This window comes from Anoplophora glabripennis, unplaced genomic scaffold, assembly GCF_000390285.2.
Source record: "Anoplophora glabripennis isolate ALB-LARVAE unplaced genomic scaffold, Agla_2.0 scaffold57, whole genome shotgun sequence".
Taxonomy (NCBI): Eukaryota; Metazoa; Arthropoda; class Insecta; order Coleoptera; family Cerambycidae; genus Anoplophora; species Anoplophora glabripennis.
The window spans coordinates 785116-801767 of NW_019416296.1; the positions used below are offsets into that span (position 1 = coordinate 785116).

The following is a 16652-nucleotide window of genomic DNA, read 5'->3' on the forward strand; positions in this document are numbered from 1 at the left end:
GGTAGATACTAATACTTGAGTACACTGTACAGAGTACAAGTAGGGATATTTCGTGTAATATGCGCCACACTGTTGATTGGGATACTCCATGCACTTGTCGAATGATTGCTTTATACTTATATAGGGGGCATTCCACGCCAAATCGACCACTTTTAACCCTGACCTCTTTCGATTTGGTAGAAACTTTTTTATTGTTTTCTACCCCATTGAAAATCTCTGAGAATTTTTTCCCCCAACTCAAAAAAGTTATGAATTTTTGAAAAAATAGCTTTTAAAAAAAATAACCATAACTTTTTCAGAAATTGAGTTATCGGGACGTTTTTTTTCAAAATTTTTGTTTCTGAATGTACTTTTTGAAAAAAAAAGAAAATTATCTGGACCTATCTTCACTGTTTTTTTCAATTTTCGAAAAAAAAAAACGAAAATTTCTCGATAATTACCATTTTTGAATTTTTTTTTCTTATAAAAAACTGGCATTTTTTATAAACTCAAATTATTTCATAGTGGTGTTTTTTCGTATTCTATTTTTTTATTGACTGAAATTTTTTTTTTCAAATTTAGCTTATTTCACATTATTTTGAAAATTTTTGAATATATATAGAATCCCAAAATTGAACTAAATTATTCTATGCAGCGATTGATAATTTCAAAAAGTCAAAAGAGGATGTTTTCAAAATGATTTAAGTGAGTTCAAATGCGTTGCATGTCTTTTTTTAAAGCCCACTGTTCGTCCAAACATGGACCAAATAACAACTTCTTTTTTCATTTTCGTTGTTTTTGGATGTACTTAGTTTTCGAAAAAATACAAATAAATTATTCAAAACGATCTATTTTTTTCTTAACATTTAAAAAAATATCTAAATTCATTTCATGTTTACCTCAATTATTTCCTTCATTTATTTTTTTTTTCAATTTTGGGATTCTATATACATTTTCAAAAATTTTCAAAATGGTGTTATGTGAAATAAGCTAAATTAAAAAAAAATTCAATCAATAAAAAAAAATTCAATCAATAAAAAAATAGAAAACGAAAAAACACCATTCTGAAAAAAATTGAGGATTTAGTCAGTTTAAAAAAAATCCAAAATGGTAGATAATCATCGAGAAATTTTCGTTTTTTTTTTCGAAAATTGAAAAAAAAACCAGTGAAGATAGGTCCAGATAATTTTGATCTATTTTTTTTTCAAAAAGTACATTTAAAAACAAAAATTTTGAAAAAAAACGTCCCGATAACTAAATTTTTGAAAAAGATGGTTATTTAAAAAAAAAAGCTATTTTCTTCAAAAATTCATGTTTTTTTGAGTTGTGAAAAAATTTGAAAAAAATTCTCAGAGGTTTTCAATGGAGTAGAAAACAATAAAAAAGTTTCAGCCAAATCGAAAGGGGGTCATTGGTTAAAAGTGGTGAATTTGGCGTGGAATGCCCTAATATACACTTAGGGATTTTATTCCACAAGATTTAAAATGTATTCTTGCATCCTCGTTGAACCACCGAGATAAAAGTAGCAACATTCGGCAGATATCTATCCGGAAACGTTTCTACATAGAAGCGAGAAGCATATAATGCATTTTGTCTTTCTTCGCCATAAGTTGAAACAATAACCAGTTCTACAATATATACCTAGACCATTTTCAACACTAAGAATGAATGTAAATAATAAACCACGGTAATAAGAGCGCTCTAATAACCACAGCAATTCATAATAAATGTCAAATCAAAAAAGGTAAAACCCAATGGAGGGGCACGCCCAGAAACTTCAATTGATCAGCTACGTAGTTCTTTTAAATTCGTATATCTTGTTTGGAAGCTACTTGAAATTTTATTTTTGAGTCCTTACAATAGATATGAAAATTTTTTGTGCTTAATTCTATCCACTGGGATTTCGCTACAGGCTTAGAAACTCCTGGGCGGTTTGACAACTAGATGTAAAATCTAGACACGGACCAATGCGCTTGCAGAGATTTGAAACTTTTAACAACGTTTTGAAGTTGTAAATATTGGGATTTATTGAAATCCTAATATTAATAATAATATGAGCTTAGTATTTTGTATCTGATTATGCAAATGCAAATTTAAAATATTTTGGAGCAAATTACAGGTACTGGCTAGGTATTTGTCCTTGGTAAAAAGTTGGACAGTGTCAGAGTTGACGTTCGAACACCTCCTATGGTGGCTCCATAAAGATCCTACAGCGGTCTTCGCCTTAGTTTTGAAAATTTGACTTTCCGGATTTTACTCATCTTTAAAACCTGCTCAACTTAACTTACGAGTTTTTGACCTGTAGCTTGATATGGTAGTTCATATTTGTGTTGCCCTACCTTAATCCGAATTTCAACGTTTCAACTTTTTTTATTTCCCAGATTTCAAAACGGCCTTCGTCCGTATCGTCTAGCGATATCAAAACTGCAACAGCTTTGTTAATTGAGAGCTTCGTAGAAGATTTTTTGGAAATTTTCGGAACTTTGCTGAAAATTTCATTCTCCGCTCCGTGCCTTCGCCTTTACATGGATGGTCACCTAGGTTCCTTCGAACATCGGTTACTGCTAGTTGCTGGGGTTCGTATCGCGCAGATAGGCTGGATACGGCTTCCTAACTCAGATTGGAAAGAAGAGTGAAATTTGAAATGCCCAAAGTTTTTGGATAAATATTTAATCACCCCGTATGTATTTAGATAATTTTCAAAAATGGCCATCGTGCACTTAGCGACGATAGAAGAACTGCGACCTATCTATTTATTAATCCCATTTAAAAAGCTATTCTTACACGCAAAAATAGGTCATAGTTCATCTATCGTGGCTAATTGCGTGATGGCTTTTGAACAAGCAGTGTTCATTCGATTCAGTATTTATAACTAGCGCTATTTTTTTTCCGTAGCTGTAACGGTATAATGGTGGGCGTACTGCATTATTATTATTTCCACCAAGCAGGCCATGACCATAAAGAAACTAAACCTTTCAATACAATTCAAATATTACCTACCTAGCGATTAATCATTAGAAGTCAGTGCCAAGGCAATTTTATCATTAATTATTTAGAAACGTAATGATGGTGAATTTAAAATAAATGAATATACGTACTAAATCATTTATTTAAGGATATTAAAACGATTAATTCTGATAAACTGGCGGAACTGTAGGTACCAACCTCTTCAGAAGGCTCGCTTTCTTTATAGCTCATACCTTTAATTTATTTTCCCATACTTACATCTATAATTGTAATTTAATAGTATTAATAATTCATACACCAATTCCAGTCAGCAGATATTACGGTTTCTATTTATAAAATAAATTTTGAATGTTTTGCTCTGTTGTATACCTATATTTACAGAAATAATTTCTTTAAGATTGATACTATACAGGGTGATTCACCCTGTGTATTAAATATTTTGAAAATTTGGTTGAAAATTTTTTATATTTATCTAAAAATATTCGTCTCTGCATAAGAACATTTAGGTATTGCCGCTGTCCGCAGTAGCAACGACTTTTATTTTTTTTAAAGGATCATATCTTGAAAAATGGAATAGGATTCGTAAAAAATATATTATTAATCAATACCTATCCAGAAACATTGTTGATAGAACTTTTGAAACACTGAAAATACAAACAATTTTGAAAGGTAGCAATAAAACTTTATACATGCAGTAAAATTACCATCTATCAAGATTTATCTGAAAAATTGGGTGTCGGAAAAAAATGTTTTTTTTTTTCTACAAAAAATGGAAAATACAGAAAAAAATAGGAAAAATTTAACTTTTGTTTAAATGTAGAATATGAAGTACTAGGTTTGTTCATATCAATAATATGTTATTATCTATATATANTCTAATATTAATGAAGTATTGGCCAAAGAGTGGCCAAATCAGTTGCGTTTTATAAAAGTCATTTGCTTTATTCGAATTAAAAAACGAAACACTGTACAACAGATTTATCTATAATTAACTAATTAGATTTAACAAAACCATTTCCAATTTTAGAAGGAGCTTATAAAACTTTTAAATTTATTCAGACTGATCAAGAGCATGTTATTCTGGATTCACAAGCATCAAATATAGAATTTAAAAATCGTCCTTTAAGTGAAATAATGGTTTTTTCTAAGCTCGGTTTTTTATGAATACTACCTATTTCTGTTTAGCTATAGAGAAATGGTATGTTGTTTGTTTTCTTTCTTTATTCGTAGAAGATTAAAGTTATGTTTTTTTTGTTCAGTTCTACTAATTTGAGATTTGAGAGCATTCCCATTTTGAATATACCAATTTTGTTAAAATATGTTATTTGCACTAAGGTGTTATTCCAGCAAATATGTAAAGAAAAATACTTTAATAAGCATTTTTTCACGCGTTTCCATTTCAAGTCTTTTTAACTTATTACGATTTTTGTTTTGGAATTGTAAAATTCGCAAAACAATTTTTTTTATTGTTTTGCTTTTGTTGCGACAAATTTGATATTTGAGGTCACCACACTTACTGAGATTTATTTCTTGTGTTTGTTTCGAGTTTCTCCAACTTTTGTAATTTTTCCGGTCTTTTATTTACATTTTTCTGAATATCCAATTTGGATGTACAGAATCTACAGAAAATATTGTTTATTGCTTGTTGTCTTTATATTGCTCAACATAAGTCTACTCAAATTGATGTATAGAATTTCACATAAATTTTGGTTAATTTAAATGTATCACAATAAAACACAGAAAACACCTTCCTAATGCTACTTCGAATATTTATACTACTCAATTTTAGTTTTACTGAGTTTTGAATTTCACAGATGTTTTGAAACGTTCAAATTTAATCAAATTTCATCTTGTTTTGTTTAACAATAATGTCTGGATATACAAAAAGAGCAGAAAACTTTATAGCTCTAATGCTGTTTTAGATTCAAAAATTAATTAGTCACCTTTAAGAAACTTTATTTATTTGTTATTTGTTAAAAAAATTATGCTACACTTTCTATTTAGCTTTGAGTATTTGGCCTGGTATGGTCAAATTTTAACGTTAAGTTTTATTTTCTTATAGTCAGTCTTATAGTAAATTAATATATAATGAGGTATATTTTTTTGTTTTATCCTCATGACATTTGACTGTCTAAGACGATCCCTAGGGGCTTAGTGGTAGAAGCAATGCTTTTTATGTCTCATTCCGTGCTCATACTTAATTCAGTTTGCTACGACAGTGGTTTGTTTTTACCTCTAAATATAAAACCTACCTTAATTATTTACCTTACTTTACTGGAGTAATGGAAGTAAATGTCTTTGATGATAAGGACAAAAAGGAACTACACTGAATCAAATTAAGTAAAGTAATACAACATTTTACGAGAAATAATTTCTTTCGGGTGTCTCATGAAATTCTAAACTCAGATGGTCTATTATTATAGGGTGTTACAGAAATAAGTCCCAAAATTTGAATCAGGTATATTTCAATCATCAGAATCATAAACATTTTTTATCTAATTTTTTTTTTCGAAATCTTAGATGTCTGTCCAGTATATTAGTAACGTACATCAATATTTTTTTCAATGATTCATTATCTTAAAATTGCTTACTAGAATTTGCATCAAGTGTAAAAATCATGACTAGGTATTACCAGTTTTGACTGTGCATTATGTCGAATTTCACAGAGTGTGAATACTTTGATATGATGCTGAATCAAGCTGAAGCCTATGGGAACTCTTCTAAGGCTCCTAGGATTCATATGGATCATTCCCTGAACCACCTCATACCAAATTTGTTTACGCATACAGAAACATTGGGGATCACAAGTCTTTTAAAGCTAGACTGACACAACCTAATCGTACTGTCAACGTTGAAAATACAAATGTGAAGAATGTTCCAAATAATTTTAGTAAATTGAATAGGTATATCAAAACGTTCAATTTGGAGGATTTTAAAATAGCAGCAGTCATACCCATGCCATGCACAAAAAGCTCAGAATTATCATCACTGACAACATTTTTATAACTTAGGTACTATTGCGAAAATTTTGAACAAATATTAAACCAAAATAGTAAACGAATAGCTTATTGGACCTTATGTTATACCAAATCTCGATTAAATGGCTGAACAGATACGTTTTAAGTAACGTGCTCAATAATTTATTATATGATGTTTCCCTGGAAATTCGTCGAAGCCTGTGTCACCTTCATGATAGTACTTCTTGCCATAATGCTAGAATTATTTGAGATTGGTAAAGTCAGTAGTTTTCTAGAAGGTGGATTGTTCGAAATTTTGCTGCTGCATAACCCGCCCGATCTCCAGATTTGATTCCGATTTATTTATGGGGTCGTTTGAATGTATTTGACTCCAGTTACGAGAGCAAATAGAAAATGACGTCAAAATAAACGCAACAATCCGAAAATCTTACTAAAAGTGAATAAAAAAAATTATCGCTACGTTTATTTATCAACTGACAATAACGCAGGACATATTAAATATTTATTGTAATTTAATTGAAGTGCGAACTTGCCAAACTAACTTGCCGTTGGTTTCTTTTTGCTGAGTAAAAATTTATGTTAAAACTCTAATAATGTTTTATTGTAACGTGTGATGGTAATAGTTTAGGTGGATTTCACAGGGTCTAACGACACTTAGAGTGTAAGATAATTCAATAAATATAAAAATCTAAAAAAAATTAGATAAATTTGGAACGAATACATTGAAGATGAATTTTTCGAGACAAAACGTCTGAATCTGGTATTGAAGGTCGTGAAGGCTTGCAAAAAATATAATAAAATTTCTAGGGTCGTATTTAAAAAAATGAAGTTGATGATGGCCCTGAAGAGACTGAACCTTACATATAAAAATTGATTATGCCATTCTATAGAGGGCAAAAAGGTGCCATGAGAAAATGTTATATTTTCAATAATCACCTCAAACGAGGGTGAAATAAAACAAAAACTGATTTACAAAATTTTTTTTAGAGGTATAAAGTTGGTCACCTGATTATGCAACTTTGCCCCCCTTTAAACTACTTCGTATCTCTTACCGTTTACGAGATTCCTATAGTGAGAAACGAATTGGAAACATGAGCTATTTCTGTCTAGAAGCCCCGGGCACAAAATGAAAAACAATAAGGTAGAAGAAACAACAGTCTTTCAAATGAAACAAAAAAGAAAAAATTTAAAGATGACCCACATTCCGATTTTTCTGCTGAAGATGGGGTAAAATTTGCAAACAATTTTACAATTTTTTTGGCATTTTTGCCATCCTCTGCTTTCAGAAGCATAACTCTTGAATTTTTTAAATTAAGCACACAGATACACTAATGTAGACTACTCTTGGGAAAATTATTGTTTGACTTAAATTGCAGCATCTTAAGTTATTTGTGCTTAAAATATGGTCATTATTTCAGAAACTGATTTTTTGCTCAACTTTGGCACCAATTTGCAATTTAGGTTTGACTACAAATTGCTTTTTTATTTGTACGATTGGATTTGGCACAAAAAGTTGTCCTAGTCAGCTAAATTTCGTCCTTCTTCGTTGATCTAAACTGAAAAAACAAGCAGTCAAAGTTGAGGGATTTTGGAGCAAGTGATCATTGCAAGATGGCCCTGTAGACCAAAGCCTATAACTTGTGAACAAAAGCATATTAGCGTCTAATATTTTACCCAGTTTAGTTTAGGATCATGGGCTATTTCTGTGCAAAATTTCATGAAGATTGGAGATGGTCGACTGGGAGGGTTGGGACAGTTGATATGGAATGACCAATTTCCGATTCTGTATTTATAACAAATTTTATTATTTATCAGTAGTAATCAAATAATTCGAAATATTTTCCTTTATTAATCAATCAACTAAGCGTTTCAATTTTATGCTGCGGAAGCGGGTAACAAAAGCGTTAAATTTAAAAAATAAATATTTGTAAAAAATATATTGGACAAAAGTTATTGCTTCTTATTCAAAATTTTGGCACTTATTTTTGAGATTATTCAATTTTTTTTTAGTATTACCAAGACATTGAAATTTATTTCTAAATGACTATTGATGGTATTTCTTTGCTTGTTGTGCGTTGTCATTATAATCTACTAAATGGAGTAAACCCTTAGTTTATTATATGTAATATTTTGAGGGCACATCATTCAGCCCCAACTAACGAAGACTAACTTGGCTGCCTGTTCATGTAAGTGATATCGACGTATCTTCGTATCAAGGGAAACACCACGCAGAATATGGAATTCCTAATTTATATTTAAACTGCGAATCACGACATAGATACATTATTTCCACATTAAACTAAGACAGATATAGGGTTTCTATTAGACTTTCGCACGTATGTGCTTTCATTGATCCAACGTTTCTGTGCTTTCATGCTGCCAAAAATATCTAATAAATTAAAGTTTTTTGTTAGAGGATCAGGTCTAATTGTGAGAACTTAGCGTTACATTTAAATAGCAAAGAAAAGTTTAAAAAACGGTAAAGAATAGAATTTTCTATGTAGAAAAGTGGATATTATTCACAAATGAATAGCTTAGATTTTTTTTCAAATATGTAACTAACCAAAAAATTTGTCTGGTCTAAATTGAATTTTGTGTGGTATGTATAGATGTCTCGTTTTGAGTTTGTAACCGAGATGACTGCATTTATAGAAATAAGAAAAAATCTTCTATGTTCAAGTACCTATTTACGAAGTTTGATCAAAAAGTAACGGAGAATGTTAATTTTCTCAGAAAATATTTATTTAATCTTCAATTTTCATCCCATCTTCAACAAAGGCCCCCTGTGATATTATACGCTTAGGTATGACAGCGTAGTTTTTCACAACTCCAAATTTCTTTCATGAGTCAAAATTTAATGTCATTCTGTATACATTTTGAATAATAATCATATATTTTTACCTCAGACACTCAACAATCTCTATAAGTTGATTTTTAAGGTAAAATGGGCTCTTTCAGCAAATTTTCTAATGTTAGGAAATAAGAGGTTTTGGAAAAAGAACGTTTTATGATGAAAGTTAGGTTAGGTTAGGTTTCGTTAGAATAATTATGAAAAAAAAAAATCGATGAACAACAGAAGATACCAAATGTTGATTTATTAAACGTATGCTATTCTTGGAAATTTCTACAAATACAAAAACTGCAGTTAGTACTTTCAAATAAGAGAAGCTTTAAGGAAAGTCTGATGAGAGTGACACAACAACTTCCCAGGGAGAAATCTTTTCTCCAATAAAAGTTGAAAGCATTTTGAAACAATCCGGATATATTTTAATGTAAATTAAAACAAAGCAGGTAATATTGTTAGTTCACCTAATAAAATATATATGGGTCAAATTTGTCAAAATATGATTGAAAACTTCATAATTGATTACATATTTAAAAATATTACATAAGCACCTAATCCATAAATGCGTATTTTTTTGTCACACCATAAAATTTAGCTGTATTGTCTTATTTGTATAAATTTTTACACAAATATTTATAATGTTTGTTTATGTAATTTTTTTAATGGTAATAAAACGCAGGTGTTATTTTCTTTTACTCGAAATTTCTACAACTTGAAAAAATTAATTTCAAGTTATGGGAGTTCGACACTATGCTTATATTTATTTTGTAGATGGTATTACATCAGCTTATTTTACTGTAAATACAAGGAATTCTTCAAACATTCTTTCGCGAGAATTATCNAAGTATATACGAGGTTTGATCAAAAAGAAACGGGGAATTTAAATTTTCTCAGAAAATATTTATTTAATCTTCAATTTTCATCCCATCCCCATCAAAGTGACCCTCTGTGATATTATACCCTTAGGTGCCTATGCCAACGTAGTTCTCTACAACTCGAAATTTCTTCCACAAGTCAAGTTAATATCATTCTGTATACATTTTGCGTAATAATAATATATTTTGACCTCAGAAACTCAACAGTCCCTATGAGTTGAATTTTCAAGGTAAAATGGACTCTTACAGCTAAATTTTCTAATGTTATAAAATAAGAGTTTTTGAAAAAAGGACGTTTTATGATGAAGGTAAAATTTCGTTACCATAATTATGAAAAAAAAAATCAATGAACAACAGGCGATGACAGGGGTTGACTTATTAAATATATGCTATCCTTGGATGATTTTATGAATCTCGATAACGTTCTCATTTCCAACGACACAAATACAGAAACTGCAGTTAGTGCTTTCAAATAAGAGAAGCTTTAAGGAATGTCTGATGAGAGTGACACTAAACAAATTCCCAGGGAGAAATCTTTTCTCTAGGAAATACTGAATGCATTTGAAACAATCCGAATATGTTTTACTGTAAATTAAAACAAAGCAGGAAATATTGTTAGTTTACCTAATAAAATACGAATAGTATATATGGAACAAATTGTCAAAATATATATGAAAACTTCATGATTGATTACATATTTAAAAATATTACATACCTAACATATTCGTACTTTTATGTCACACCATAAAATTTAAGTATATTGTTTTATTTGTATAAATTTACACACACACATTCTAGAATGTTTCTTTGTGTCACTTTTTATAGACAACAAAACGCACGTGTTTTTTTCTTTAACTCGAAATTTCTATAACTCGAAAAAATGAATTTCGATTTATGGGAGTTCGCCACTATGCTTATATTTATTTTGTAGATGGTCATCAGTTCTTATTTTACTGTAAGGACAAGGAACTCTTGAAGTATTCTTTCGCGAGAATTATCGGAAATTTTAATAACTCCTAATTAAATAAAAAAAAATAATTGCTCTCATCGCTGGTTTCTCTCATTCGTTAATTATGGTTTATTAAATTCAAATTTCCGTAATTACTGATTATTCTTACCCCGAGAACCTTAAATTACATTACTTGATAAGGAATTACTGTTCATAATTTCTAGAATTAGGAAAATCTGAAATGCGTGCGATTATGTTTTGATAATATCGACGCTCACTAGCCGCTAAACAGAACAACTTTGCATAGATTACGTTAAAGCACCTTGTTTTGTTCCCAAGAATTTGCATTTCGGTAAAATCATTTATATTTCAAAAGGCGTCAAATATAATTTTTAATTCGTCAAAAAATAAGTTTTAAAAATTCTTACAAAACTTGCGGTAAAAGGAAAATTAATTTCACAATTTCTTCGTATGCATTGATCAATAATAATCATCTGAAATAGTGGGACAATTTCCTTCAACTATAAAGGAAATGCAAATGTTCTTTTCTTAAAAATCTATATTTGTTGAATATTTTAAATCTGTTTGTTGAAGACGTTAGTTAAATTAAACCAGTATTTTTTCTTGTTTTGATTTGAAATTTAATTTCTACATATATCACATAATTAAGGAAAAAATTAAGAAAATAAGTAAATGGCTGTTTACGTGCTAATGAGGTTGTATAACTGTTAGCGATTTTTACATGGATTTATTTTTTTATATAGGATCCTATAATTTCCATATCTCCCCTTACAAGTAGATACATTCGATAATGGATGGAAATACAAGAAACCTCAATTGCCAGACTGCGAATTTGTCACAAAATAGGCAACACATAGCTTTTGAAATAATTTATACACATAAAGAATTAAACGAATTAAAACAATATTATTAATAATTAATTAAAACAATATTATTAGTTATTTTCCACTAATAAAGACTCGATTAATATATTCTGAGTTTGTCTAGAACATGCTTACCAATATAACTTTTCTAAGTTATGCGCTACTTTTAATTTCTAACAATATACCACTTTTTCATAGTAGATCATCTTGTTTATGACTGTTAGTGAATTGATCTGGCAATATTTTGTTAAATGAGGGCTTAATTGAGATCAAATTGAATAAAAAAAAACTTATTCCATACTTTTAAACATGTTTTCATTTTTAGTTATAGTTAAAATGTTGGAAAATACATCGTTCGCAAAATATACCTAATTTGTATTTTAGTTAAATATTTGTATTTCAGAAAGCGTTAAATATACTTCAAATCAAGTTAAATTTAAGAAATGCTGTCAACAAAAGTTAAAACGAAAATGAATTTCATAATTTCATTATTACCATTCGATTAATAACTATCTAAAAAATGTGATTCTATTTAACATAACATTTTCTGAAAATCAATTTAAACTTTCGGAAATATTAGTCCAGCAAAGATAGACATAAGAAGACGGAATGAGCAAACTATTTTACTCTGAGATTTTTTTATAGAAAAGTGTAGATTTTGAGCTCAGAAAACATATGTCGCACACGTAACCACCAGCAACATAAAGCGTTTTGATATATTAGATATATGTATGTATACAGGGTGTTTGTAAATAAGTGCGAAATATTTTAGGGGGTATTTGCCGAAGTTATTTTGTGAACGAAAGTTCATATAAACGTAGGTAGAAATATGCTTCATTTCCGAGATACAATGTTTAAATTTTAATTTTTTATTTATTTTTATTCATTTTCAAAGAATTTTAAAAATATTGACTCGATATTTGATGGTTGTACTTTATTTAGAAATATTGACAGCAACCTACTAGATAATGTATCAATAGAAATTAAAATACACAACTTGCAGTAAAGTACGTTTTATTTTTTTCCTCAAAAAACGGTGCATACTACAAAAAAAATGAAGAGACCAATTTCATTCAGAATTGATGGCGGATTTCTAAAAAATATCAAAACGGGAAAGTCAATGGCGTACGATTTTTTTTATTAAAAAAGGTTGTGGTATTCTCCCACGAACGCCACTGGTGCAAGTAGAAAAAGTAAATAAAAAATTTAAATTTAAACACTGTATCTCGGAAACGAAGCATATTTCGACCTACCTTTATATGAACTTTTTTTCACAAAATAACTTCAGCAACCACCCCCTGAAATAGTTCGCACTTATTTACAAACACCCTGTATAAATATATGACTTTTCGCATTTTTTGACAAAAAGCTGCCAATATCTCAATAAAAAGTTTCAAATAATAGTTGTTCAAAATTAACTCTTCTACAAAATTGCTCTTATGAAAAATTTCAATTTTCCCAATAGTTTTCCCGTATACTTTGTAAATGAATTACAGATTATTTGAAAATTAATGTTTTGTAGCCAAAATAGTGATCAAATCATTTTTAAATAACAAAAAGGAATTAGATAAAAGAAAATTGAAGATTTCTGAAAACGAATTTTGAAAATAATTAACATTTTATGAAATAGATCGGGTTAATTTGAAATAACGCCTGAAATTTATACTAAAATTAAATTGACAGTTTCTAAATACATCTACAGTGTGTACATATTTGATCCGGAACACCAATTTTATTTTCAGCGTAGGGAGGGCATAGACATACGTATGGGACACACTTCGAAGTAGATAATGTTATCGTGGCTTGCTATGATTATTTTAATAATGATGTTTTTGGAAAATCGTAGGTACTAGGGATTTTTTTATTAGAAATTTGACAACACTGAGTTATTCAGCACCATTTAAAATCCAAATACTCCAAAATTCATTAATTTATGTCGTTGCATGTTTTTTTTATAGAGCCTTAAAATCCCAAAAACTGAAAATTCTTATTTTAGTTTCAAAATAGGTATAGGGGGCTTTTAAAAATGAGTAAAAACAATAAATACAATCAAAAAATGCGATTTATTCGTGATACAGCAGAAATTGATTTTCGTCGGTTTGGATGTTCAGCATTAAAAATTCTAACTACTTCTCAGTACTTCGATCATTTCTGCCTGTTAGTCGAATTATTTGCAATTTTTCGTTAATACTTAAGTTATCAAGAAAAAATAAAATTACCTAATTTTAAAATGTATCTAATGGTACCCATATTGTTTTTTCTTTCTTAACATGATATTTCAACCTTTTTAAATTGTATTTTATTGTTTTTACGCATTTCTAAAAGCCCCCCATATTTTCAAACTAAAATAAGATTTTTTAGTTTTTGGGACATTAAGGCTTTATAAAAAAAAATGCAACATAAATTAATGAAATTTTGGGTATTTGAATTTTAAATGGTGCCGAATAACGCAGTGTTGTCAAATTTCTAATAAAAAAATCCCTAATACGATTTTCCAAAAACATCATTATTAAAAAAATCATAGGAAGTCACGAGATAACATTATCTCCTTAGAAATATGTCCCATACGTGTGTCTATGCATTCCCTACTCTGAAAAAGATTGACATTAAAATCGCCCGACCCTGTAAAATTCTACACTGTTATTCCGTGTCAAATCTGTACACATTGTAGATAGGTGCAGATGGGCTAATCCTCAGTCTGGTTAACTAACCGTCATCTCTCAAATCCTTGAGATTTTCGCTATTAAGTCTCCACTCAACAACTCTAACATACGATCTGATAAAAAAAGAGAAACATTGAACAAGAAAGATGCTGATAGCATTTAGGTAAGTACATATAATACAATCACATAGGATCTACATGTAATAACATAATTCTCGCTCATTTATAATATTTTTTGCACTTTATAAAAACTATGAATAAAATATTGCAAAAATATCGAATTATTTAAGAATTAACGTTATATATTTTTTATATTAACTACTTAGACCAGTCATTATAGACATTAAAGAGCCTGTTTCGGGAAAAAAAATACTATTAGAAGTTTCTCTGCGGAATATTGTTCGGAAACCTGTTATAAATAAAATATCAAAAAATCAACTCGAGGCTAGTTGGGAAACTTTGTTAAAACAATGGTCAAAATTATGCAGAAGTGGTTTTTTGACTCACGTAAAAAAACTATTATTCATAGCGAAAAAAAAGTTTATACAAAAAAGGTAGGTATTAAATAAGCCTATAAAATAAGAAAAGTCCGATTAAATTCCGATAATTTGTTTATGCACAAGAGCTCAAAAATGGTCGAAAATTGCCGTTTTTTTCAATTGCTAATAATTAATGCAATTTTCATCGCAGACACTTGTAATTCAGGATTTTTGAGGCTTTTTACACCCTTAATAAGTGGTAAAAATTTCAGCTCGAAAGCTTCATTGGTTTGGCGTTGGCGGAATTTGTTATCTAAGAAGATGCTATTTTCAATTCATTTTTCCCAAGCTCACAGGCGTTGTAGGGTTTTGATCATTAGTTGTTTTTGTACCTAAATAGTTGTATTGACATAGGCATTTACTGAGAATTTAGTTTTTCAAATTTAATTTGTTTAAAATTGATTGAAAAAATGTTAATATTTATTAAATTGTTAAGATAGGTAATTATTATAAAATAAAATAGTAACCTCTTTACTTTAGTTTTCTTCGAATTTAAAAAAAAATCGTTGTTGTAAGTTGATTAGAAGCTGAGATAATTTTTTTTATTTATTTAATCGCAGTGACCTTAATTATTAATATTAAGAGCCGAAATTTGGAGAGAGTATACATTAAGAGCTATATTTTCATGTCCTACATTAACATTAAGGTGAATTCAACTATTTAATTTCGAAAAAGAAGATAGCGGCGATGCGTTCTATTACTTGGTCTAGCGAACGAGTGGGGAAGGCGAGGCTTAGCATGCGCGCTTAACGATGTAATAAATATTAACATTTTTTCAGTCATTTTTAAACAAATTAAATTTGAAAAATTAAATTATCAGTAAATGCATATGTCAATACAACTATTTAGGTACAAAAACAACTAATGATCGAAACCCTACAACGCCTGTGAGCTTGGGAAAAATGAATTGAAAATAGCATCTTCTTAGATAACAAATTCCGCCAACGCCAAGCTAATGAAGCTTTTGGGTTGAAATTTTTACTACTTATTAAGGGTGCAAAAAGCCTCAAAAATCCTGAATTACAAGTGTCTGCGATGAAAATTGGATAAATTATTAGCAATTGAAAAAAGCGGACAATTTCGACCATTTTTGAGCTCTTGCGCATAAACATATTATCGGAATTTAATCAGACTTGTCTTATTATACAGATTTATTTAATACCTACCTTTTTTGTATAAACCTTTTTTCTCTATGAATAACACTTTTTTTACGCGTGTCAAAAAACCACTTTTCTATAATTTTGACCATTGTTTTAACAAAGTTTCCCAACTAGTCTCGAGTTGATTTTTTGATATTTTGTTTTTAACACGTTTCTGAACAATATTGCGCAGAGAAACTTCTAATAGTATTTTTTTCCCGAAAAAAAGCTATAATGACTGGCCTAACTGACAGGATGTAAATATTTGTTATCGCTATAAAAGTGAGAATTATAAAAAAAGTAAAACATATTTACCTCCACATAAGCATATGGTGCAATTTTTACTCGATTCACAGGACTCTTAGGATTTGCCTTCGCCGCAGGCTTCTCTTCTGGCTTAGGCTTAGCCTCCTTCTTCTCAGTGCTCATCTTCTTCAAGAATTTTAGTTCGATTTTATTGTTTAATTCCGGCATTTATTGTCGTATTAATCTACTGTTACTTAAAGAATTATGTGCTTATATACCGGACAGTTATCTTAAAAAAATATATGCCTATCAGTTGGTTAATATTGCTTTACATATTAAGGTGCTTAGTTTTAAATATATGGTTATAAAATATACATTTATTTACGCACGGTTAGAGACTCACATTTAAGACACATATTATTTCATATACATTTAAAATATTAACATTTACGTAGAGTAGGAACAGATTTTTACATTTGTTTACAGCATGTTTAGCATTTTAGGTGGGTTCGTTTATAAAAATATGGACATTTAAAGCGTCAGCTGGCGGAATCACAGTGTTTACATGTGTTTATTTAAAAAATTTGCG

At 29.4% G+C, this 16652-nt stretch overlaps 1 protein-coding gene across 1 annotated transcript in view; it reads right to left on the reverse strand.

The window, feature by feature from the left end:
* Positions 1–16291, reverse strand: part of LOC108917507 (inactive dipeptidyl peptidase 10) — a 123529-nt gene extending 107238 nt beyond the window's left edge. Inside the window, exon 1 of the mRNA XM_018724137.1 lies at positions 16133–16291. Coding sequence (XP_018579653.1) covers positions 16133–16291 — 159 coding nt within the window. The remainder of the gene's footprint in view (positions 1–16132) is intronic.
* Positions 16292–16652: the final 361 nt, after the last annotated feature.